At 44.0% G+C, this 26892-nt stretch overlaps 1 protein-coding gene across 1 annotated transcript in view; it reads right to left on the bottom strand.

Moving 5' to 3' along the window:
• Positions 1-1216: 1216 nt before the first annotated feature.
• wdr43 (WD repeat domain 43) overlaps positions 1217-26892 on the bottom strand; it is a 50787-nt gene continuing 25111 nt past the window's right edge. The window contains exons 6-12 of the mRNA XM_078206026.1: positions 25375-25477; positions 20802-20866; positions 19878-20043; positions 11462-11548; positions 10626-10760; positions 7977-8114; positions 1217-1321 (exon numbers count right to left, since the gene is read on the bottom strand). Of these exons, the coding sequence (XP_078062152.1) occupies positions 1217-1321; positions 7977-8114; positions 10626-10760; positions 11462-11548; positions 19878-20043; positions 20802-20866; positions 25375-25477 (799 nt within the window). The remainder of the gene's footprint in view (positions 1322-7976; positions 8115-10625; positions 10761-11461; positions 11549-19877; positions 20044-20801; positions 20867-25374; positions 25478-26892) is intronic.

Below are 26892 nucleotides of genomic sequence, written 5' to 3'. Positions count from 1 at the left end.
AATATCCAGAATGAATTAGAGCTCCACAGAAAGAGGTTTGGTACCATAATTGGACCATATGTTGTGTGATGCCTCACTGAAATGTAGACCTGTGTTCACTAACTTTCAAATTTGTAGGCTTGAGTTGTGCAGATGTGGGGGGTGAAACTCAGGTACTTCCGCAAAACAGATTTTAAAAAATCAAAATGGAATTTTCTTCCTCAGAGCAGATGGGGCAGGGTTATTGAATTTATTCAAGGCCAAGTTAGATACATTTTTGGCAAGGGTTGCAGGTGGCATACAGGAAAGCAGAGTCGAGACTACAACTGGACAGCCGTGATCTTACTGAATGGCAGAGCAAGTTCAAAGGGCCAAATAGCTTACTCCTACAGAGGGAAAGGAAAAATAAAGGAAGAAACATCTCTGAAACCCCTAGGCTGGGTCACCGAACCAGTTTTCAGCCTGGCTACTTAAGTGCATCTCCCCTAACTGAAAAGCCAATAACTGACAGCTTTCCTTTCAACTGACATGAGGCAAAATCTAAATAGAATTAGACTTTTGGGAATTATGGTATTAAAGGGGAGAAAATAGGTTAATAGAATAATGGGTTCTAGAATCCAATTATTAATAAAATTACGAACTTTTCTCCATTATTTGTTAGAGCACAGTTCTCCAGTAAAATTCAAGAATAAAACCAACCGCTATGCCAATGGCAGCAGCAACACAGTAAAGGCTAATTATTGTGGACATGGCCAAACCTAACTGGTAATTATTGAAATTTAGTACAGGAACTGTTATTTGCAATGAATCAAAACTCGAAGCTATCGAGAGCCAAAACGGAACAATTGAATCATATATAACCTGGGAAACTTCCTATGCAACTCAGCTGCTGGATGTTGACCCAGCTGAGGCTCCATAGAAAATAAAGTCAATATGATCTGTAACATTCAGCAAACAATCAAATGGTAGCCACCCGCATTTCATCAAGAGTTACTATGCAGGAGTTTTAAAGCTCTGATCCCATTGTCTGCAGAAAGCTGTCAAACAATAGCACTCAAAAAGCCTACATCTTTGGCCAAGCTTTTGGTCACTGGTCCCAATATTCCCCTGCATGACACAGTCAAACGGTATTAAAAACACTTCTGTGAAGTACCTTTGGACCTGTTTACAACATAAAATATCAATGCAAATCATTATGGTTGTCATCTAATGATGCATTTTTCTAAACTTCTTCGCCTTAGAACCTAAACCTTACCTCCTGAAGCAGCGGAACTACTGCAGGAACAGGTAACCTGGCAATGGTGGCCTTTATCAAGCCATCCTTCTTTGTCTGCAGTACTTTCTGGAGGGGCAAAGTGAAAAGAAAAGTCAGATTAAAACTGTCAATGTTTCCAGCTGTTTATAGTGTGTCAAACTCAGCAAAGCTATTTGGATACTACAAATTATTTTGACATATTGTCAGTTGGCAATGACGTTCAAACCGGTTAATCCCCAGCTAAGGATGTTTTTGGTGACAGGTAAACAATAGCGAGGAGGCTAGCACACTTCTTCAGCAACTAATGGAAATGTCACCTTTGAACTATCAAAGTAGGCAGGTACGGTGTTGGATTAATGAAGGGTAGCACCCTGGAAAATGCATCTTTCCACTATTTCACAGGAGTTCAAAGCTTTTCCTCATAAAATAACCTCTTCACCCCACAGTAAGTTGAGTGACCCTTCTCTGAACTGTTTCTAATCCAATTATATCCTTTCTTCAGGTGACCAAAATTGTACAACTACCTCAGATGTGGTCTCACCAAAGCCCTGTGGAACTGTAGCAAAACTTTGTTACTTTAATCGCCCTTGCAATAAGCAGCAAAATTCATGTGCCAGGACACCCAGATCCCTCTGTACCCCGAGTTCTGCAATCTCTCTCCATTTAAATACACAGCGTTTCTAATCTTCCTTCCAAAGTGGACACGTTTACATTTTCCCACATTATGCTCCAACTGCCAAAGTTTTGCCCACTCACAACCACCTATAACCCTTTGCAGAATTCTCTTCACAACATTTGTCTCATCAACAAATTCAGCAACACTTTTACTATTTGTGTGCCTATTGAAGATTTTTTCACCTCGCCTCTGAACCTTCTATATTCAGCCTGATTTTCAATTGATATCCACCTGCCTTATGCACCTTTTTTTGCTTCATCTTACACACTCGTTCATATTTCAGGAACTTCGATTTGTTTTCCCCAGCTTTCCTCCTCATTGGAATGAATCTTGACTGCGCCCAATCGATCTCTTTAAAGACAGTCCATTGTTGTTGTATTCCCTGTCAATCAATTCCAATTTACTTGGTCCAGATCTGTTCTCACCCCATCAAAGTTGGTTCTTCCACAATAAATTATTTTTGTCTGGGTTGCTCCTTGTCCACTTTCATACATATCCAAGCTAAAACTTAAAATGCTATCTACAGCCACTATCCTCTAAATGCTCCCAGAATCACAGTGGTTCCTCATTTTTCAGAACCAAATCCAGCAATGCCCCCTTCCCTGGAACTGGAGGCACGGATGCAGAAAGTTCTTCTGAGTACACATTAGAAACTTGTGTCCCTCTCTTTCCTTTACATTATCACTGTCCGGATATGATAGCCACTGCAAAGCATTCATTGATCCTCCAGTCCTGATGAGTGGTTGTGGACCGGCAAAGTTAAATATTGCTCCCTCCACAGATGCTGCCTGATCCGCTGAGCTTTTAATCAGACAGTATAACATATCTCCAAAAAAGGTGCCTCAGGCAAAACCTACAGGTTAATTTTCCATTTAAATCCTGGCTCTCTGTCATTAAGTTGTCTTTAATACTCCAATACACTTCCTGCACCCTCCCCCATAGTTATTGGAAAATCTAAACCAGCTTCAGTATTTCAACCAGTGTGTAATGATTTTTTATTTTAATCATTAATAGTCCCATTATTCTGTTTTTAATACCCTATGTGTTCAAGTGTATTTGGAATTTCTCCCTTACTGTGACCATTGACATTACAGGAATAGTACTGGCACCATCTACTGGTATTACTTCAACTCGGGGGCACTTTAAAACAAATGTCAAAAACATTTTATTTTACATTGATTGTACCATTGGCAACTGTGCCAGGGTGGGAAATACGCCCTCTCCAGCTGCAACATCACTAAATGCAGCCTACTCATTTATCGACTTGGACATCTATGGACACACATTTTATTCAGTGTCATCCAAATGATTTTTGGATGATTTGGAAGAAGCAGCAAAAGGTGTTTGAATAAGAAATGATTCCAAGAAATGTAAACTGAAACATTTAGTTTATACAGTTTGTGTGCTGCTGGTTTATGGCAGGTCAAACTAAATAGTTATGCAGCTGTGATATATATTAAAGAAAATTAAACATGCTGAATCAAGATGTACATTTTTCAGAGTGTACAGAAGCCTTTATTTTCTGTCAGTGTCTGCCTTGATCTGGGAATAATTTTATGGCAATGTAGCTGAAGGTATGATTTACTAAATCCATGACTTGCAGTACCTACTGTTTGTGTGGTCAAACTGAATGTATACATTTGATGCACTATTAATAAAACTAGCAACTTTGATTATAACTATTCTTATAAACCATATCTACGATTTAAAAAGTACAAAATCAAGGTTTAATATTTCAGGTCTTATTAATTCCATAGCCTAAGTCCATGCAATAAAATAAATGTTCAGAGTTGTGAAATTTAACATTAATTGGGACTGGACTTGCAGCATCCTACCTTCCAGGCTGTTGTGAGGCCTAGCACAGCTTAGCAAAAACATTGTTGTACAGTGCCCTGCTCATTAACATCACGTGCATTGAATCAAATTCTGAGACCCAAAGGAAATGCTTAAGTCTCAGAGATAGAGATTGAACACCAGAACAACGAGGAACAGATGGAGAAACTTACAGGAGACAAATGAAAATGGCGAGGTGGAGATGCCGGTGTTAGACTGTGGTGGGCATGGTAAGAAGTCTCACAACACCAAATGAAAGCGGGTGGAAAGCATTCGTGAAGGTGTGTGAGATGGTAGGTAAGAAATATGGTAAGATACATCCAGATATCCAAAGATATGCGGGGTAGGTTGATTGGCTGTGCTAAATTGCCCCTTAGGGGAATTCGCAAGGTAAATTCGTGGGGTTACAGGGATAGGGCCTGGGTGGCATTGTTTTTGGTGCAGAGTCGATGGGCCAAATGGCCTTCTTCTGCATTGTAAGGATTCTATGATTCTATACACTTTCCAGCATATTATATAACAATCAGTGGGGAAAGCTGTATGTGCCTGGAAGGATGCGAGGTGAGTATGCAATGTGCAAAGACACCTTGTAGTTCGTATCAAGAGACAGCGAAATTAAAAATAGTTACCTATCTTTAAATTGATAGACAATTGGAGGAAATAGATGATGTTGAGACTAAAACATCAGTGCCATGACAATTTTTAAAAGGCATTTAAAAAATCTCAGATTTAATGGTGAGTGGGGTTTGCCTTTGGTTAAGTTTTTTTTTGCCCGGTGAGGTTACTTCCTAAAGTCAAAAAACAACTGGGAAACTAATGAGAACCACATTGCTATTGCATTGGTATACATCCACAGCAGGCAACTGTTTAGGCACCTCAAAGTAAAATTCATTAAATAATAAATTCCAGAAATTGCATACAGAAAGCAGACTTTAGAGCACACTGTGCAGTTCTGGCCTCCATGTTAAAAAGGATATAGGGACATTGGAGATGATGCAAAAGAGATTAGCAGGATAATACCAAAACAGAGAAGTTATGCTGATCTGGCAAGATTGAACAGATTGTTTTCTCTATAGAAGGCTGTAAATGGTTTGATAAAATGTATTAAAGTAGTTGAGTGTTAACTGCTTGGGAGTTGATGTAAATTTGGGAGTTTAAGAGAATAATTTTAATCTCTTAACCATGGGTGGCACGGTGGCACAGTGGTTAGCACTGTTGCCTCAGCGCCAGGGTCCGGGTTCGATTCCCAGCTTGGGTCACTGTCTGTGTGGGGTTTGCATGTTCTCCCCATGTCTGCATGGGTTTCCTCCAGGTGCTCCGGTTTCCTCCCACTGTCCAAAAATGTGCGGGTTAGATGCATTGGCCATGCTAAACTGCCCCTTAGTGTCCCAGGACGTGTAGGTTAGAGGGATTACGGGATAAATATGTGGGTTTACAGGGATAGGGCCTGGGTGGGATTGTGGTTGGTGCAGACTCGATGGGCCGAATGGCCTCTGTCTACACTGTAAGGATTCTATGATTCTTGCCTTCTTGAAATCTAGCACAAATGGCTAGTAATTGAAATTAGGCATTTAAGTATCTTTCAGGCCTAAAAAGAATAAAAGATTGATAGGTAAGTATTTCTGTCTTCTAACTTTTCTGACTTGTTTTGAGATTGAAGGCTAGATAGGAAAAAAAAGTGAAAACTAAAGATTAGTAAAATTAAAAACAAATTGAACATCTAATCCATAGGCCCTCTAATAGTTCCACAGTGGGACACAGAATAAACCAAGAAATACTGGGGGCTTATAAGAAAGGTATGACAATAATCATGGGTGATTGCAATATGCATATAAACTGGATTGATCAAATTGGCACAGGTATATTCGAGGGAGAGTTCATAGAGTGTATTAGCGGTTTCTCATGTGGCTGAACCAACCAGGGAGCAGACTGTTTTGGATTTACTCTTGCGTAATGGCATGGAATTAATGATCTTGTGGTAAGGAATCATTTAAGGAAGAATGATCACTGCATGCTTGAATTTCGAATTCAGTTTGAGGGCAATAAACTTGAGTACCACACTAGTGTTCTCAAGTTAAACCAAGGTACTTACATTGGCATGAGGACAGTTTGGCCCTAGTGGACAGGGCAGAAAGACTAAAATGTAGGACAGTTGATGAACAGGCACCAGTATTTGAGATATTCAATTACTCCCAAAAAAGAATTAGCGCAAAATATAAAAATAGGTAGTAAAAAATTCTATATGTCTATAAGGAAGAGAAAAACTAAAGTCAATGTTGGTTCCTGAGAGGATGACACTGAGGAGTTAATAATGGGAAACACAGAAATGGCGGAGACATTAAATCAATATTTTGCCTCAGATTTCACGGTGGAGATCACTAGAATCATCCCAATATTAACAGGTATGCAGAGGAAATTAAAACAATCGCCATCACTAGGGAAAAACAACTGAGCGAACTATTGGGATTAAAGTCAGACGAGTCCCCAGGGCCTGACTGCCTACATCCTTGGATCTTAAATGAAGTGGCAGCAGAGATAGTGGAGGCGGCTTTGGTTATACTATTCCAAAATTCCCTGGATTCTGGAGAGGTTCTAGTAGAATAGGAAAAGGCTAATGTAGTGCCCCTGTTCAAAAAGGGAGAAAGGCAGAAGGTAGGAAACGGTAGGAAAGGTTGGTTTAATGTCGGTTTTTGGGGAACTGTTGGAATCCAGTAATGGGCATTTAGAAAGTCAAAATGCAACCAATCAAGGAGTCAGCATGGTTTCACTCATTTGCTGCAATTCTTAAAGATTTAACAAGCGAAGTGGGAAATGGGGTCCTGTAGATGCAGTGTATCTGGACTTCCAGAAGGCATTTGATAAGGGGTCACACGAAAGGTTAATACACAAGGCAAAATCCCACAGGGTTTGCAGGTAATACATTAGCTTGGATAGAGGAATGGTTAACCAACAGAAAGCAGAGTGTGGGGATGAATGGGTCTTTTTCTGGTTGGCAAGATGTAACTAGCGGTGTGTTACAAGGTTTGGTCCTCAGGCCTCAACTATTTACAATCTATATTCATGACCTGGATGCAGGGATAGAATGTGCTATAGCCAACTTTGCAGACGACACTAAAATAGGTGGGACAGTAAATTGCAGTGAGCTATTAATAAAGTTACAGATAGATATGGACAGGTCACATGAGAGGGCAAAATCTGGCAGATGAAATTTAACATGGACACGCATTTTGATCAGAGGAATAAAAAGGCAACTTATTACCTAAATGGAGAGCAACTTTAAAATGCTCAGTGCAGAGGAATCTGGCTGTCCTTATGCACAAATTGCAGAAAGTTAGTGCAGTAGTTAATAAGGAAGGTAAATGGAATTTTGGCACTCATTGCTAATGGAATAGAATATAAAAGTAGGGAAGCGCTGATGCAACTGTATAGGGCATTGGTGAAACCACATCTGAAGTACTGTGCATAGTTTTGGTCCACTTACCTGAGGAAGGATTTAAATGCATTAGAGGCTGTTCAGAGAAGGTTCACTAGATTGATTCCAGGGATGAAGGACTTGTCTTATAAAGAGAGATTGAGCAGTTTAGGCCCTTACTCTATGGGGTTCAGAAAAATAAGAGATCCAATTTGAGGTATACAGGATGCTAAAAGGGATTGACATGGTAGGCAGAGAGCAGATGTTTGCCCTTGTTGGACATTCTAGAATGACGCGCCAGAGTTTTATGCTCAGAGTGGCAGAGTTAAAACTGAAATGAGAAGGAATTACTTGACTCAAAAATGTCGTGAATCTGTAGAATTCTCCATCCTGGAGTGCAGTGGATGCTAGAACACTAAACAAATTTGAGATGATAGATAGGTTTCTAATTAGAAGCGGGATGAAGAGTTATGGGGAACATGCAAGAAGTTGGAGTTAAGGCCAAGATGAGATCAGCCATGATCATATTGAATGATGCAGCAGGTTTGAAGGGCTGTTTTGCCTATTTTTGCTCCTAGTTTTTTATGTAAATAGCATAGATACAATTGAAAAAATAAAAACTTATGCTTTCAATTTGAGAGAAGATAGATTGGAGGCGGCTCATGTGGGGCATAACTGACAACAAGGAACCTGTTTTGCACTACATTCAATGTAATTCTATGCAAAACCTTTCAACTGGTAAAACGGCATCAGATTTTTGTACAAAACAAATTCCACCCATGTATAGAAAGTTGACAGTGTATATAACTCAAGAGTCTTACATTTAGAATAGCCGAATCACTGCTTTCTAAGCCTTGTACAAGGAGCACTGCAAAGCCGTCAGTCTGCGGAAGGCCAGGTTTACTTTTCACTTTCATCGTATCAATGTCCATGGTACAAAGCCGCTCCTCAATACTCCGCTGAAAAAAGTACAAAAAGGTGAATTATACAGTGTCACAAATTGCTTTCTCCACCAAACCTGGGGTTACCATTGACCAGAAACTGAACTGGACCAGCCATATAGTTAACATGCTTACACAAATTGGTCAGAGGGTGGGTATGCTGTGGCTGCTAACTCACCTCCTCACTCCCAGAGTCTGACCACCATCTACAAGGCACAAGTCAGGAATGTAGTTAGAATACTCTCCATTTAGCCTAGATGAACGTAGCTCCTACAACGCTCAAGAACAGTGATGGGCAACCTGCGGCCTGAGGGCCACATGCAGCCCATCTGGGTTCTGAGTGCGGTGCACGAGACATTTTGTTGACCATTGCCCATGTGCAAGGTTGCCATATTCTGTTGATTCCCACCCCGCAGTATTTTTGTTCTATCAGTATGACTGAAGTGATACACATGGAAAGCATGGGCAAATGAGGTGCATGCTGATTGCACACAACATTGGCTGAGAGGCATGCGCTCCCTCTGCATCCAAAAAGTGTAAATATTTCATTTACTTTTACCATTTGAAGTTGATGATAGTTTCAAAGAACAAAGAACAGTACAGCACAGGAAACAGGCCCTTCGGCCCTCCAGTCCTGTGCCGCTCCTTGGTCCAACTAGACCAATCGTTTGTATCCCTCCATTCCCAGGCTGCTCATGTGACTATCCAGGTAAGTCTTAAACGATGTCAGCGTGCCTGCCTCCACCACCCTACTTGGCAGCGCATTCCAGGCCCCCACCACCCTCTGTGTAAAAAACGTCCCTCTGATATCTGAGTTATACTTCGCCCCTCTCACCTTGAGCCCATGACCCCTCGTGATCGTCATCTCCGACCTGGGAAAAAGCTTCCCACTGTTCACCCTATCTATACCCTTCATAATCTTGTACACCTCTATTAGATCTCCCCTCATTCTCCGTCTTTCCAAGGAGAACAACCCCAGTCTACCCAATCTCTCCTCATAGCTAAGACCCTCCATACCCGGCAACATCCTGGTAAACCTTCTCTGCACTCTAACGCCTCCACGTCCTTCTGGTAGTGCGGCGACCAGAACTGGACGCAGTACTCCAAATGTGGCCTAACCAGCGTTCTATACAGCTGCATCATCAGACTCCAGCTTTTATACTCTATACCCCGTCCTATAAAGGCAAGCATACCATATGCCTTCTTCACCACCTTCTCCACCTGTGTTGCCACCTTCAAGGATTTGTGGACTTGCACACCTAGGTCCCTCTGTGTTTCTATACTCCTGATGACTCTGTCATTTATTGTATAACTCCTCCCTACATTATTTCTTCCAAAATGCATCACTTCGCATTTATCCGGATTAAACTCCATCTGCCACCTCTCCGCCCAATTTTCCAGCCTATTTATATCCTGCTGTATTGCCCGACAATGCTCTTCGCTATCCGCAAGTCCAGCCATCTTCGTGTCATCTTCATTCATATATGAATGATTAAGCATCTTCTATAGCTCATGAAACATTTGGCACGTATTAAGTGTATTTAATCTTATTCATGGGATCGTATTCAATCGTGCAGCCCACTCGCTAGCCTCGGTTGCTCATCACTGCTCAAGATCGATACCATCCAAGACAAAGCAGCCCTCGATTGGAACTTCACCCATTCACTCCCTCCACTATCACAGTGGCCATATGCACTGCAGCAACTCTCGAAGGCTCCTTTGACAGCACCCTCTACTACCTACAACAAAAGCAGCAGGTGCATGGAAACACCACTCCTCAAGTTCCTCTCCAAGCCACACACCATCCCGACTTGAAACTATTCTCTTCACTGTTGCCAAATCAAAAACTGAGAACTCCCTTCCTAACAGCACTTACACCAAATGGACTGCCAGTATTTCAAGGCAGCAGCTCACCACCTTCTCAAGGACAATCAGGGATGACAATAAATGGTGGCCTAGCCAGCAATACCCACATCCTGCAAACGAATACAAAAAAAACATGTCCAGCTACAAATCATAGTCAACACTGACAACCTGTAAATACAGAAATGCTGAGTCACTGAATCTAGTCTGCTCCAGAAAATTTCATAATTCTTGGCAACAAGGTATTTTAAATTCAGGTTTTAAGTAATGAAAAATACTTAATTTGTACTAACAAAAAAATGGAATTCAGATAATTTGAATTAAGCTGCATTGAATTTATTTTGCCCTCTAGAGCTCCAAACACTGCAGTCAATTGTACAGAGGGGTTAAAATTCTGCTGCAGCTTTAACTTGGTTAGAGAGAAAGCAGCATCTTGTAGAATTTTAGAAAGGGATATTCTTTTAGAAATTCACATTGAACCAGAAATTTACACAAATAGATTTGTGGGAAATTAATCCCTACCAATGTGATTTGGGCATAACTGTATGCTGTTGATAATCTGTCCACATCTTTAAGATTCAGTGCTCCATGAAGAAGTCATACGTTAAAAGGAAAATCGGAACAGCATTAATCCCTGAACATCAAGCTGACGTGTCACAATGTTACCTCAATTCCTGTGTCTTTCCTCCTCTTAGCTTCACTCTTTCTTGATTCCATCAACGTGGGCTTCATGCTTGTATTATGTCCAGGGGTACCAGGCACCAACACTTTAGCTCCAGATGTTACAATTGGAGTTTTTACCTACAAGATAAGACAGTCCAACTGAGGACCTGGTAGGATAGTTTCTGCACACCTAAAGATCTTGTGTATAACAATGAGAACTTCATATTGTTTCAGGTAGTTGGCCAGAAATTCATAGTTCTGATATACAAATGATATTGGTTTCCCTGAATATTCAGGTAGTGGATTTTCCTTCAATATTAAAATCAGGACTGACAAAGCTAATTCTGAAATTGAAAACCATGTATTGTAAGCTTTAATCAATTTTATACTGAATAACCATTGAACAGTTTAATATGCTGGAGATTGCTGCAGCAGCAGGATTTTACTTTTGGAATACTGCTCAATGGAGTTTTCTCCTTATCAATTTGAAATACCACGATTAATCGACCAAAGCCCAAGTGACAAGACAACACCAAGGCTGAGAGGAGAGCAAGGCAAGTGCTCATTCGGGTGAGGAAATCTTGCAATGACTCCTGATTGTAGCACTGTAAGGGTAGAGAAAGGGAAAAACGCTTTCCACTGAAGTGTGAAGACTTTTGAAGGGAAATAAAAATGAGCAATAACCCTTCTGTCACCATACAAAAAACACAATTCCTCAAAGTTAAACAATGTTACATCTGCGTTTGTTAATGCTCTGAAGCATTTTATGAAATATGATAAATAATGACATTGCACCTTCAGAATGAAAGTGACTTTTCATATTACTCCTTTTAGCTTACCTTTGTCACAGCTGTCTCTGTTGTGAGTGCCACAGTTGTCTGTGTATCTCTCACCAGGCAAATGTGAGATTCAATGGTGTTCAATGTCTGAAATGAGAACCATTGATCATTATTGATCCTACCAAACCCACAGCTTTGCAACACAGACCTTGTTCGATACAAAATAGAAAAGATTACCAAAGACTACTACCAAGCTATTAGCAAGATATGAAGGTTCAAACTGCCAACGGCAAGTTAGTAATGAGGTCAGGAGATGCATTTTTGCCCATATAGGGATATAAAGCCTGGAATAGTCTTTCAGGTAGAGTATTAGAACATAGAAAAACTACAGCACAAACAGGCCCTTCGGCCCACAACTTGCACCGGTCATGTCCCTACCTACCTAGGCCTATATATAGGCTTACCTATAATTCTCAATCCTATTAAGTCCCATGTACTCATCCAGAAGTCTCTTAAAAGACCCTATCGAGTTTGCCTCCACCACCATTGACGGCAGCCGATTCCACTCACCCACAACCCTCTCGAGTGAAAAACTTACTCCTGACATCTCCTCTGTACCTACTCCCCAGCGCCTTAAACCTGTGTCCTCTCGTAGCAGCCATTTCAGCCCTGGGAAAAAGCCTCAGAGAATCCACCCGATCTATACCTCTCAACATCTTGTACACCTCTATCAGGTCACCTCTCATCCTTCGTCTCTCCAAGGAGAAAAGACCGAGCTCCCTCAACCTATCCTCATAAGGCATGCCACCCAATCCAGGCAACATCCTTGTAAATCTTCTCTGCACCCTTTCAATCTTTTCCACATCCTTCCTGTAATGAGGCGACCAGAACTGAGCACAGTACTCCAAGTGGGGTCTGACGAGGGTCTTATAAAACTGCATCATTATCTCCCGACTCCTAAACTCAATCCCTTAATTGATGAAGGCCAGCACACCATACGCCTTCTTAACCAACTCCTCCACCTGCGAGGCCGATTTAAGATCCTATGGACCCGGACCCCAAGGTCCTTCTGATCCTCTACACTGCTAAGAGTCTTACCCTTGATATTATACTCCTTCATCCCATTTGATCTGCCAAAATGGACCACTACACATTTATCCGGGTTGAGGTCCATCTGCCACTTCTCCGCCCAGTATCTATGTCACGCTGCAGCTTCTGACATCCCTCCAAACTATCCACAACACCACTAACCTTCGTGTCGTCGGCAAACTTACCAACCCATCCCTCCACTTCCTCATCCAGGTCATTTATGAAAATAACAAACAGCAAGGGTCCCAGAACAGATCCCTGGGGCACACCACTGGTGACTAACCTCCATTCAGAAAAAGACCCATCTACAACCACTCTCTGCCTTCTGCAGGCAAGCCAGTTCTGGATCCACAAGGCAACAGCCCCTTGGATCCCATGCCCTCTCACTTTCTCGATAAGTTTTGCATGGGGGACCTCATCGAACGCCTTGCTGAAGTCCATGTAAACCACATCTACCGCTTTTCCTTCGTCAATGTGTTTAGTCACATTTTCAAAGAACTCCACCAGGCTCGTAAGGCACGATTTGCCTTTGACAAAGCCGTGCTGACTACTTTTGAGCATACTAAACTTCTCTAAATGTTCATACATCCTGTCCCTCAGGATCTTCTCCATCAACTTACCAACCACTGAGGTTAGACTCACCGGTCGGTAATTTCCTGGGCTATCCCTATTCCCTTTCTTGAATATAGGAACCACATCCGCAATCCTCCGGCACCTCTCCCGTCTCCATCGACGACGCAAAGATCATCGCCAGAGGCTCTGCAATCTCTTCCCTCGCCTCCCACAGTAACCTGGGGTACATCCCATCCGGTCCCGGCGACTTATCTATCTTGATGCTACTCAAAATTTCCAACACATCCTCTTTCTTAATGTCGACAAACTCAATCTTCTCAGTCCGCCGCAATCCTGTAGTACAACCACCCAGGCCTTTTTCCACTGTGAATACCGAGGTAAAGTATTCATTAAGCACTTCTGCTATTTCTTCCGGTTCCGTACAGACTTTCTCACCTTCACATTTTATAGGTCCTATTCCTTCACATCTCATCCTTTTACTCTTAACATATTTACAGAACGCCTTAGGATTCTCCTTAATCTTACCTGCCAAGGCCTTCTCGTGACCCCTTCTGGCTCTCCTAATTTCCTTCCTACAAGCCATATACTCATATAGTCAGCACGGATTCATGAATAGTCAGCACGGTTTCGTGAAGGGCAAGTCGTGCCTCACAAATTTGATTGAATTTTTTGAGGAGGTAACTAAGTGTGTTGATGAAGGTAGGGCAGTTGATGTCATATACATGGATTTTAGTAAGGCGTTTGATAAAGTCCCCCATGGTCGGCTTATGATGAAAGTGAGGAGGTGTGGGATAGAGGGAAAGTTGGCCGATTGGATAGGTAACTGGCTGTCTGATCGAAGACAGAGGGTGGTGGTCGATGGAAAATTTTCGGATTGGAGGCAGGTTGCTAGCGGAGTGCCGCAGGGATCAGTGCTTGGTCCTCTGCTCTTTGTGATTTTTATTAATGACTTAGAGGAGGGGGCTGAAGGGTGGATCAGTAAATTTGCTGATGACACCAAGATTGGTGGAGTGGCTGTTGTAGGCTGCAAAGAGACATAGATAGGATGCAAAGCTGGGCTGAAAAATGGCAAATGGAGTTTAACCCTGATAAATGTGAGGTGATTCATTTTGGTAGGACTAATTTAAATGTGGATTACAGGGTCAAAGGTAGGTTCTGAAGACTGTGGAGGAACAGAGAGATCTTGGGGTTCATATCCACAGATCTCTAAAGGTTGCCACTCAAGTGGATAGAGCTGTGAAGAAGGCATATAGTGTGTTAGCTTTTATTAACAGGGGGTTGGAGTTTAAGAGCCGTGGGGTTATGCTGCAACTGTACAGGACCTTGGTGAGACCACATTTGGAATATTGTGTGCAGTTCTGGTCACCTCACTATAAGAAGGATGTGGAAGCGCTGGAAAGAGTGCAGAGGAGATTTACCAGGATGCTGCCTGGTTTGGAGGGTAGGTCTTATGAGGAAAGGTTGAGGGAGCTAGGGCTGTTCTCTCTGGAGCGGAGGAGGCTGAGGGGAGACTTAATAGAGGTTTATAAAATGATGAAGGGGATAGATAGAGTGAACGTTCAAAGACTATTTCCTCGGGTGGATGGAGCTATTACAAGGGGGCGTAACTATAGGGTTCGTGGTGGGAGATACTGGAAGGATATCAGAGGTAGGTTCTTTACGCAGAGAGTGGTTGGGGTGTGGAATGGACTGCCTGCAGTGATAGTGGAGTCAGACACTTTAGAAACATTTAAGCGGTTATTGGATAGGCACATGGAGCACACCAGGATGATAGGGAGTGGGATAGCTTGATCTTGGTTTCAGATAAAGCTCGGCACAACATCGTGGGCCGAAGGGCCTGTTCTGTGCTGTACTGTTCTATGTTCTATCTAGATCCCCATCATCGCCTAGCTCTCTGAACCTATTGTACGCTTTCCTTTTCACTAGGTTCAGCACAGCTTTCGTGCACCACGGTTCCCGTAACCTACCAAAACCTCCCCGTCTCATCAGAACGTTGTCATGTAGAACTCCAGACAAACAATCCTTGAAAATCTGCCACCTTACTTCGGTACTTTCCCTCGAGAATACCTCCTTCCAATTTACGCCTCTAATCTCCTGCCTGATGGCTTCATATTTCCCCTTACTCCAGATAAACACTTTCCTAGCTTGCCTGATCCTATCTCTTTCCAATGTTAGCATAAAGGAGATGAGTTATAGAACATAGAAAGCCACAGCACAAACAGGCCCTTCGGCCCACAAGTTGCGCCGATCACATCCCCACCTCTAGGCCTATCTATAGCCCTCAATCCCATTAAATCCCATGTACTCATCCAGAAGTCTCTTAAAAGACCCCAACGGGTTGGCCTCCACCACCACCGACGTCAGCCGATTCCACTCACCCACCACCCTCTGAGTGAAAAACTTACCCCTGACATCTCCTCTGTACCTACCCCCCAGCACCTTAAACCTGTGTCCTCTCGTAGCAACCATTTCAGCCCTTGGAAATAGCCTCTGAGAGTCTACCCTATCCAGACCTCTCAACATCTTGTAAACCTCTATCAGGTCACCTCTCATCCTTCGTCTCTCCAGGGAGAAGAGACCAAGCTCCCTCAACCTATCCTCATAAGGCATGCCCCCCCAATCCAGGCAACATCCTTGTAAATCTCCTCTGCACCCTTTCAATGGCTTCAACATCTTTCCTGTAATGAGGTGACCAGAACTGCGCGCAGTACTCCAAGTGGGGTCTAACCAGGGTCCTATAAAGCTGCAGCATTATCTCCCGACTCCTAAACTCAATCCCTCGATTAATGAAGGCCAGTACGCCGTACGCCTTCTTGACCGCATCCTCCACCTGCGAGGCCGATTTAAGAGTTCTATGGACCCGGACCCCAAGGTCCTTCTGATCCTCTACACTGCTAAGAATGGTACCCTTCATATTATACTGCTGCTTCATCCCATTGGATCTGCCAAAATGGATCACCACACACTTATCCGGGTTAAAGTCCATCTGCCACTTCTCCGCCCAGTCTTGCATTCTATCTATGTCTCGCTGCAACTTCTGACATCCCTCCAAACTATCCACAACACCACCTACCTTGGTGTCGTCAGCAAACCTACCAACCCATCCCTCCACTTCCTCATCCAGGTCATTTATGAAAATGACAAACAGCAAGGGTCCCAGAACAGATCCCTGGGGCACTCCACTGGTTATGATCACTATCCCAAGATGCTCCCCCACTCTGAGATCCGACACTTGTCCAGGCTCTTTAGCCAGTACCAGATCGAGTACAGCCTCTCCTCTTGCAGGTTTATCCACATGCTGTGTCAGGAAACCCTCCTGAACACACCTCTCAAACTCCTCCCCATCCAAACCTCTTACCCTAGGGATATTCCAATCGATGTTTAGGAAATTAAAGTCTCCCATCACGACAACCCTGTTATTACTACATCTCTCCAGGATCTGTTTCCCTATCTTCAACATCCCTGTTACTATTGGGCGGCCTATAGAAAACACCTAGCAAAGTTATCGACCCCTTCGCGCTCCGAACCTCCACCCACAGAGACTCCGTAGACAACCCGTCCACGGCGTCCACCTTCTCTACAGCTGTTTCACTATCCCTGATCAGCAGTGCCACTCCCCCCCCCCCCCTCTTCTGCCTCCCTCTGTCCTTTCTGAAACATCTGAAACCCGGCACCTGAAGTATCCAGTCCCGTCCCTGTCCCCGAGTCTCCGTAATGGCCACCCCATCACACTTCCAAGCATTGATCCACACTCTAAGCTCAGCCACTTTATTTACTACACTCCTGGCATTAAAATAGACACATCTCAAACCATTGGTCTGAGCTCTCCCCTTCTCCATCACCCATCTATTCTCCCTCTTACACTGTGTACAATCCCTCTATTTGTGGGCTACCCTCCTCGCTCCCAGTCACCTCATCTCGATTCTCTCTCCCCAACCTTTCTAGTTTAAAGTCTCCCCAGTAGCCTTAGCCAACCTTCCTGCCAGGATATTGGTCCCCCTGGGATTCCAGTGCCACCCATCTTTTTTATACAGGTCACATCTGCCCCTAAAGAGGTCCCAATGATCCAGGAACCTGAATCCCTGCCCCCTGCTCCAGTCCCTCAGCCACGCATTCATCCTCCACCTCTCTCCATTCCTGCTCTCGCTTTCCCGTGGCGCAGGCAATAATCCTGAGATTACTACCTTTGTGTTCCTCCTTCTCAACTGTCTACCTAACTCCCTATATTCACTTTTCATGACCCCTTCCCTCTTCCTACCTATGTCAGTGGTACCAATATGTACCACGACCTCTGGCTCCTCTCCCTCCCCCCTCAGGATTTCTGGGACGCGACCAGAGACATCCTGGATCCCGGCACCAGGGAGGCAGACCACCATCCGAGACTCCCGTCTGCCTCCACAAAAACGCCTGTCCGACCCCCTTACTGTTGAGTCCCCAATTAATACTGCCTTCCACCTCCTTTCCATAGCCCTCTGAGTTACAGGGCTGGACTCTGCTCCAGAGACACGGCCACAGCTGCTTCCCCCAGGTGGGCTGTCCCCCCCAGCAGTACTCAGACAGGAGCACTTATTGTGAAGGGGCACATCCACCGGGGTGCTTTCTATCACCCGAGCTTTCCTCCTCCCGGCCGTCACCCACTTGCCTGCCTCCCGTGGCCCTGGTGTGACCACCTGATGATAGCTCCTGTCTATCACCTCCTCATTTTCCCTAACCAGACGAAGATTCTTGACACGGTCCCTTAGGAACCGCAATTCGACACACCCATCACAGATCTGGACGTCCGGGAGGCCAGGATCCTCCCACATCCTACATTGGGACCAACAGACTGGCCTCACACTCAATTTCCCTTTTTGTTTCAAGGAACACAGAGAAACGTACTTAAGAATTAAAGTTACCCCACCTCACTCTTTCCGCCTAAGCCCTTACCGCCGCCGCTGGTTAGAGCGGTCTGTTTTTTATACCTCGCGCGCTAAAAAAAAACTACAAAAATCCTTCCCACGTCACCCTGCTCCCTTCCTACTTCCGGTTCCCACAAACTCTTAACTAACTAAAACCCCGCGAAAAAATAAGGATTTAAAGTCGCTCTCTTACCCTATTAACTGTAGCCACCAAACACTCCCCTCTCTCTCTCGCTCCGGTTGAACACCGGAGGTGAGCACCGGAATCATTCAAGAAGCCATAAAACCTTTCTACAAATGAGGTACATAGATGAAATGAACCTCCCACGTACATCTTGACCATTGAGACTTACAAAGGAACTAAAAGCAGGGATAGGCCATTCGGCCTTTCAGGCCTGCTCCGCCATTCATGACCATCGTTGATCTTCAAATTCAATATTCTGATTTCCCCATCCCCCCATATCCCTTGACCCCTTTAACCCCAAGAGCTATATCTAATTTCTTCTTGAAATCAGACATTTCGGCCTCAACTGCTTTCGGTGGTAGTGAATTCCACAGATTCAGCAGTACCTGGGTGAAGAAATTTCTCTTAACCTCAGTTCTAAAAGATGTACACTTTTTTTTTCAAACATGACCCCCCCCCAGTTCTGGACTACCCCACCACTTGGAGGATTCTTTCTGAATCTACTTCCCCCAGGTGGGTGGCACGGTAGCACAGTGGTTAGCACTGCTGCTTCACAGCTCCAGGGACCTGGGTTCGATTCCCGGCTTGGGTCACTTGTCTGTGTGGAGTTTGCACATTCTCCTCGTGTCTGCGTGGGTTTCCTCCGGGTGCTCCGGTTTCCTTCCACAGTCCAAAGATGTGCGGGTTAGGTTGATTGGCCAGGTTAAAATTGCCCCTTAGTGTCCTGAGATGTGTAGGTTAGAGGGATTAGCGGGTAAATATGTAGGGATACTGTGGGATGTAGGGCCTGGGTGGGATTGTGGTCGGTGCAGACTCGATGGGCCGAATGGCTTCCTTCTGCACTGTATGGTTTCTATGGAATCCACCACAAAAACTAAAAACTACCATGTCTAACCCGGTTAGAATTTTACAAGTTTCTATGAGATCCCCTCTCACTCTTCTAAACTCCAATGAATATAATCCTAAATGACTTAGTCTCTCCTCACATGACAGGCCTGCCATCCCAGGAATCAGCCTGGTAAACCTTCACTGCATTCCCTCTATAGCGAGGATATCCTTCCTCAGATAGGACACCAAAACTACACATAATAGTCTAGGTGTGGCCTCACCAACGCCCTATACAACAGCAGTAACACATCCCTATTTCTACACTTAGAAATGCTCTCCCTATGAATGCCAATATACCATTTGCCTTCTTTACTGCCTGCTGTACCTGCACACTTACTTTCAACAACTGATGCACGAGGGCACCAAGGTCTCACTGAAAAGCAACAGGTCTGACAACCATTGAGTTCTTGGGATACCAATATTTTCTAACACGGCCACCCTAAAACCAAATCCAAACAAACAAAAAATGCCGATTTCAACTTCCATTTACTTTTCCATGGCTATCTCAGTTGAGTGTAATTTAACATTTTCACCTTTCTTGTTTTTTGATTTGATTTATTGTCACATGTATTAGTGTACAGTGAAAAGTATTATTTCTTGCGCACTATACAAAGTGCATAGAGAAGGAAAGGAGAGGGTGCGGAATGTAGTGCTCGAGTCATAGCTAATGGTGTAGAGCAAGATCAACATTTGTATAAACTTTTTATTCACATTCATACTGATAGAGCATCCTGCAGGTAGCCATTTAGGCTTTCCCCTCCTCGCTCCATATTAACACACACACATCCAAGATGGCAAAGAGAATAGGTAAAAGATAGTGCAACTTTGTGATTTCATCACTTACCACTCTCTCTATAATTGGATGGAGCATGTTGTTGTATGCTATCAATATGGACTGCCTATCAGAACAGAATGCGGCTGCCAGGATAGGAACAGGTCTTGCATCAGTGACTCTTCCAGACGTTGCTATCTGTACCGTGCACGTCGGTGAGAGAGGCTTTTTGCAGTAACTATTTAAAACAAACACAGCTATTAGGCAAATTGAGAAATTTTACTAACTGCCTGGCATCATGGCATTTTATATATATACAATACTGCCCTGGTGTAACATTGCTGCTTGTCTAGGATTTTTAAATGTCTTTTTTTGTGTCCCAAAACACAGCTTTTATTAAGCAAATTCTCAAAAGCTCTTGAAGGCATAATCCAAATCAGGCAAGTGGGAGTATCATCCACAAAAAGCTCATATTCAGCAATAAATCACATCCTTGAGGGGAACTGTACCACTGTTGGAAACAACATAAAAAGGTTTCCGTTTGTTAAATTAGATGGATTAACCATGGGGAAAATGTGTGGGGTTCAGGGGATAGGATGAGATACTCTGTCAGAGTCGGTGCAGATTCAATGGGCTGAATGGCATCTTCTGCACTGTAGGGAGTCTATGATTTTGTGAACCAAATCAAACACATATTTTGCAGCCTCGACCGTAATGGGCGTTTAGCTTTCTATTCAATCACGCAGGAGAGTACACTATTAGGAGGTTTCTGCCTTTTTGCATTTAAGGGGAACCTAGACAAGCATACGAGGGAGAAGGGAATGGAGGTGTAGATATAGATAAAGATGGGAGGAAGCTAGCGGACAGCAAAAACACTGATGTAGACTGGTTGGGCCAAATAGCCTGTTTCTGTGCCACATACCCTATGAAAACATATCTATCAAGAAGAAAAGGGTGGCGTTAAGTTGTTTAGGAACAAAGCTATCTAACTCTCACCCATTTAAGATGTGTTCAAACAGGTGCATCTGTCCGTCCCGGCAGACAACTGCCAATTTCACCGGCTGAAGAACAAGTTAGAATCATTAGAAAGAAGTAGTTCATCTTGAGGCACATCATAAAGTTTACAGTATGTTATCTGGTATAGCACGGCGAGATCAAAAACTACCTTAAATTTTACTGGTGGAGATACTGAACTTTCCCAAACTTAAGGTCACACAAAAATTAGTGCAGCGACATACATTTTTTTCCTCTTTTCTCACATTGCACCACTGACCCCAGTCACTCCCACCAACCACTGTTATTTCTTCAATTTAACATTTTTTCTTGCCCTCCTCTCGTATCTTATCTGCTTTACAGATAAACGTCATTGCATCAAGTGCGATGCATGAGCCACGATTTAAGTGCCATTAGCATTATAAAAGTGTATCCCAAAAATTAGTACAAGTGACCCAGTAGTTGAGCTGACTTGCTTCCTAAACAGATCAGACCCAGTTCTGTACCAATCTGAGACAGGATTTTAAAATTTAATTAATTCACTTAGGATGTGGCTGGCACACTATTTATTGCACACCTTTAATTGCTCAAGAAGGTACTGATGAGCTATCCTCCTAAAGTGCTGCAGTCCATATGGAGAAAGTATTCCAATGCTGCATGAAGTAGGGGGTTCCAGGATTTTGACCAACAAGGAACGGCAATTTATTTCCAAGTCAGGACATTGCAGGTTTTGCAAGGGAATTAGCACAGTGTTCCCCTTGTATCTGCCAGCCTCGTCTTTCTAGGCAGTACAGGTCACAGGTTTGGAAGATGCTGACAGAGCAACATTGGCCAGTTGCTGCTATGGAACGTATAGGTGGTATACCCTGCTATGTTGCATCAGGAGGGTGTGACTGTTTAAGGTGGTGTGTAGAATGCCAATCAAGCAAGTTATGTCGCTGATGGTATCAAGCACTGAATGTTGTTGCAACTACACTCATCCACATAAGAGAGTAACCCTTAGATTACTGACTTGTGCCCTGCAGGTATTGGAAAGATCTTTGAAAGTCAGGGATGGTGACTGCAGCAATGGGCCTCAGGAAAATTAGACCAGAAAGTGGAAGGATTAGAAAAGAAAAACCACCAGACTCCATGCTTTGGACTCTTACTGCCCTACAGTCAAATTGCCAATATCCTGCCAACACCATCATTTAGTCTTGCATATAACAGCACCTGAGCAAGATAATAATGTCAGCAACTGTATTCCTACAGGATCAATTTCATCCGAAGTGGAAAGACTGGTAGAGAATTATTATTTTAAGTGAGATACGGTCACACTCCTTAGCCTAACAAGTTGCTCACATAAAACTCATCCTCTACTCAAAGGTTACGCATCCAAAGAAGGCTGACAAAATCAAGGAGCCTTAAAGCCAATTTTGCTGCAGATTAATTAGATTTTAGGCAGTACAGATTAATTAGACGGGGTGCACCTGAACCAGAGGGGCACCAATATCCTGGGAGGGAAATTTGTTACGGCTCTTCAGGGGGGTTTAAACTAATTTGTCAGGGGAGTGGGAAAGGGAGTTGTAGTCCAGAAGTCAGTGAGGGTGGTGAGGTATTGGGGAAGGTATCAGGGTCAAGGGTGGGTACTGGTAGACAGGAAGGTGGGTTGAAGTGTGTCTACTTCAATGCAAGGAGCATCCGGAACAAGGTAGATGAACTTGGGGCGTGGATTGGTACTTGGGACTACGATGTTGTGGCCATTACGGAGACGTGGGTAGAACAAGGACAGGAATGGTTGTTGGACGTTCCGGGGTATAGATGTTTCACTAAGTGTAGGGAAGCTGGTAAAAGAGGTGGAGGAGTGGCATTGTTAATCAAGGATAGTTTAACGGCTGCGGAAAGGCACTTCGTGGGGGATCTGCACACTGAGGTAATATGGGCTGAAGTTAGAAACAGGAAAGGAGCGGTCACGTTGCTAGGAGTTTACTATAGGCCCCCAAATAGTAATAGAGATGTGGAGGAAGAAATTGCTAAGCAGATTATGGATATGTGTGGGGGTCACAGGGTAGTTGTCATGGGGGACTTTAACTTTCCAAATATTGATTGGAACCTTTGTAGGTCAAATAGTTTGGATGGGGCAGTTTTTGTGCAGTGTGTGCGGGAGGGTTTCCTGACACAATATGTGGATGGGCCGACTAGAGGTGAGGCCACATTGGATTTGGTACTGGGAAATGAACCGGGCCAAGTGTTAGATTTGATTGTGGGAGAGCAATTTGGAGATAGTGACCACAATTCGGTGTTTTTTGTTATTGCAATGGAGAGGGATAGGGCCGTACGGCAGGGCAAGGTTTACAATTGGGGGAGGGGTAATTATGATGCGATTAGGCAAGAATTAGGGGGCATAAGTTGGGAACAGAAACTGTCAGAGAAAGGAACGAATGAAAAGTGGAACTTTTTCAAGGAACAAATACTGGATGTCCTTGATAGGTATGTTCCTGTCAGGCAGGGAGGAAATGGCCGAGTGAGGGAACCATGGTTCACAAAAGAGGTGGAATGTCTTGTGAAAAGGAAGAGGGAAGCTTATGTAGGGATGAGGAAACAAGGTTCAGATGGCTCGATTGAGGGTTACAAGTTAGCAAGGAATGAGCTGAAAAAGGGGCTTAGGAGAGCTAGGAGGGGACATGAGAAGTCCTTGGCGGGTCGGATCAAGGAAAACCCCAAGGCTTTTTACTCTTATGTGAGGAATAAAAGAATGACCAGGGTGAGGTTAGGGCCGGTCAAGGACAGTAGTGGGAACTTATGTATGGAGTCAGTAGAGATAGGCGAGGTGATGAATGAATACTTTTCTTCAGTGTTCACCAAGGAGAGGGGCCATGTTTTTGAGGAAGAGAAGGTGTTACAGGCTAATAGGCTGGAGGAAATAGATGTTCGGAGGGAGGATGTCTTGGCAGTTTTGAATAAACTGAAGGTCGATAAGTCCCCTGGGCCTGATGAAATGTATCCTAGGATTCTGTGGGAGGCAAGGGATGAGATTGCAGAGCCTTTGGCGTTGATCTTTGGGTCCTCGCTGTCCACGGGGATGGTGCCAGAGGACTGGAGAATGGCGAATGTTGTTCCTCTGTTTAAGAAAGGGAATAGAAATGACCCTGGTAATTATAGACCGGTTAGTCTTACTTCGGTGGTTGGTAAATTGATGGAAAGGGTCCTTAGGGATGGGATTTACGACCATTTAGAAAGATGCGGATTAATCCGAGATAGTCAGCATGGATTCGTGAAGGGCAAGTCGTGCCTCACAAATTTGATAGAATTTTTTGAGGAGGTAACTAAGTGTGTTGATGAAGGTAGGGCAGTTGATGTCATATACATGGATTTTAGTAAGGCGTTTGATAAGGTCCCCCATGGTCGGCTTATGATGAAAGTGAGGAGGTGTGGGATAGAGGGAAAGTTGGCCGATTGGATAGGTAACTGGCTGTCTGACCGAAGACAGAGGGTGGTGGTCGATGGAAAATTTTCGGATTGGAGGCAGGTTGCTAGCGGTGTGCCGCAGGGATCAGTGCTTGGTCCTCTGCTCTTTGTGATTTTTATTAATGACTTAGAGGAGGGGGCTGAAGGGTGGATCAGTAAATTTGCTGATGACACCAAGATTGGTGGAGTAGTGGATGAGGTGGAGGGCTGTTGTAGGCTGCAAAGAGACATAGATAGGATGCAAAGCTGGGCTGAAAAATGGCAAATGGAGTTTAACCCTGATAAATGTGAGGTGATTCATTTTGGTAGGACAAATTTAAATGTGGATTACAGGGTCAAAGGTAGAGTTCTGAAGACTGTGGAGGAACAGAGAGATCTTGGGGTCCATATCCACAGATCTCTAAAGGTTGCCAGTCAAGTGGATAGAACTGTGAAGAAGGCCTATAGTGTGTTAGCTTTTATTAACAGGGGGTTGGAGTTTAAGAGCCGTGGGGTTATGCTGCAACTGTACAGGACCTTGGTGAGACCACATTTGGAATATTGTGTGCAGTTCTGGTCACCTCACTATAAGAAGGATGTGGAAGCGCTGGAAAGAGTGCAGAGGAGATTTACCAGGATGCTGCCTGGTTTGGAGGGTAGGTCATATGAGGAAAGGTTGAGGGAGCTAGGGCTGTTCTCTCTGGAGCGGAGGAGGCTGAGGGGAGACTTAATAGAGGTGTATAAAATGATGAAGGGGATAGATAGAGTGAACGTTCAAAGACTATTTCCTCGGGTGGATGGGGCTATTACAAGGGGGCATAACTATAGGGTTCGTGGTGGGAGATACAGGACGGATATCAGAGGTAGGTTCTTTACGCAGAGAGTGGTTGGGGTGTGGAATGGACTGCCTGCAGTGATAGTGGAGTCAGACACTTTAGAAACATTTAAGCGGTTATTGGATAGGCACATGGAGCACACCAGGATGATAGGGAGTGGGATAGCTTGATCTTGGTTTCAGATAAAGCTCGGCACAACATCGTGGGCCGAAGGGCCCGTTCTGTGCTGTACTGTTCTATGTTCTATTTTGATTTTCCATCAAAATTACAAATTAAAACCGACAGAAGAACAAAACTCAGGTTTCTCCGCTTACATCTTCTCGGTCTCCTGAAGTGGTTAGGTCCACATATATGGGCTCATCTGTCAGCGTAAAGGAGAGCACGGCATTCTTATCCTTCCCATCCGATCGCACTTGCCTGTTGAGAGGAACAGTAAATGACCATATATCCATCCCCAAGCAAAGTTTCAGGAAGGGAAGCCACAGAACACAGCCACAAGTTTCACACAGGACTGACTTTGTCAGTAATACAAAATCACAGCAGCAGCTTCCTGCTTTAGATTAAAAGCTGAATTAATGATGCCCTGCAGGATATCATTTAAAATAAAACACAAATCATGGCTTTCTTTAAGATAGGCAATGTGGAGATTTTAGTGGAATATCCTCATCGATCAAAAGGAGCTTCAAGATTTATTCTCAGGAGCTGAATCATATTGGCAAGACCACATTCATCAGCCAACTGACTGGCTACCTACGTAGTGACAACGTCAAGAGGCCAACTACATGGAATGGAACTGGAGTTCATAGGATCTCTACAGTGCAGAAGTGTCACTCGGCTCATCGAGCCTGCACCGACAACAATCCCACCCAGGCCCTATTCCCGTAACTCCACATATTTACCACGCCATTCCCCTAACACTGAGGGTCAATTTAGCATGGACAATCCACCTATCCTGCACATCTTCGGACTGTGGGAGGAAACCAGAGCACACGAAGGAAACTAACACAGACATGAGGAGAATGTGCAAACTCCACACAGGCACCTGAGGCTGAAATTGAACCTGGGTCCCTGGCGTTGCAGGGCAGCAATGCTAACCACTGTGCCACCGTGCCGCCTAAGTTAACTCTGTTAGTGGTGAGGCTGGTGCTTTGAGGAGTGGTGAAGGAGCTGAAATTTCTCTAAAATCTAGATACTTGTTGAATCATTTTTCTTGTGCAAGCCCGTATATTACCACATTTAAGAATTAAATACAGGACATTGGTGAGACCAGTGTTATGCACAGTCTTGGTCTCCTTATTTAAGGAAGGATGCAAATGCATTGGAAGTATTGAGAAGATTTACTAAACTAACATTTGGATTCGGTGGGTTGTCTGATGAGGAAAGGTTGGAGAGGCTAGACTTGTACCCACTGGAGTTTAGAAGAGTAAGAGATGACTTGACTGAAACATGTAAGATCCTGAGGGAAGTTGGCAGGGTGGATGCGGAAAGAATGTTTCCTATTATGAGAGAAGTTAGAACCGGGTGATTGTTTAAAAATATAGGGGCTCCCACATTTACGAGAGATGAGAATTTTGTTCTCCAAGGGTCGAATGTCTTTGGAATTCTCTTCCTCAAAATATATGGGAACAGAATATTTTTAAGGCAGAAGTAGGTAGATTCTTGATAAACAAGGGTGGGGGGGGGGGGGGGGGGGCAGTTATCAGATGTAGGTGGGAATGTGGAGCTCAGGTTACAATCAGATCAGCCATCTCATTCAATGGCAAAGCAGGCTCGAAGGGCCAGTGATCCACCAGTGTCCTAATTAGCAGTGCCTATGCATATAAATTTCACAA

The sequence above is a fragment of the Mustelus asterias genome, unplaced genomic scaffold (genome assembly GCF_964213995.1).
Source record: "Mustelus asterias unplaced genomic scaffold, sMusAst1.hap1.1 HAP1_SCAFFOLD_1197, whole genome shotgun sequence".
Taxonomy (NCBI): Eukaryota; Metazoa; Chordata; class Chondrichthyes; order Carcharhiniformes; family Triakidae; genus Mustelus; species Mustelus asterias.
Note: the sequence above shows the minus strand (reverse complement) of the source record. Positions and strands in the feature narration are given on the sequence as shown.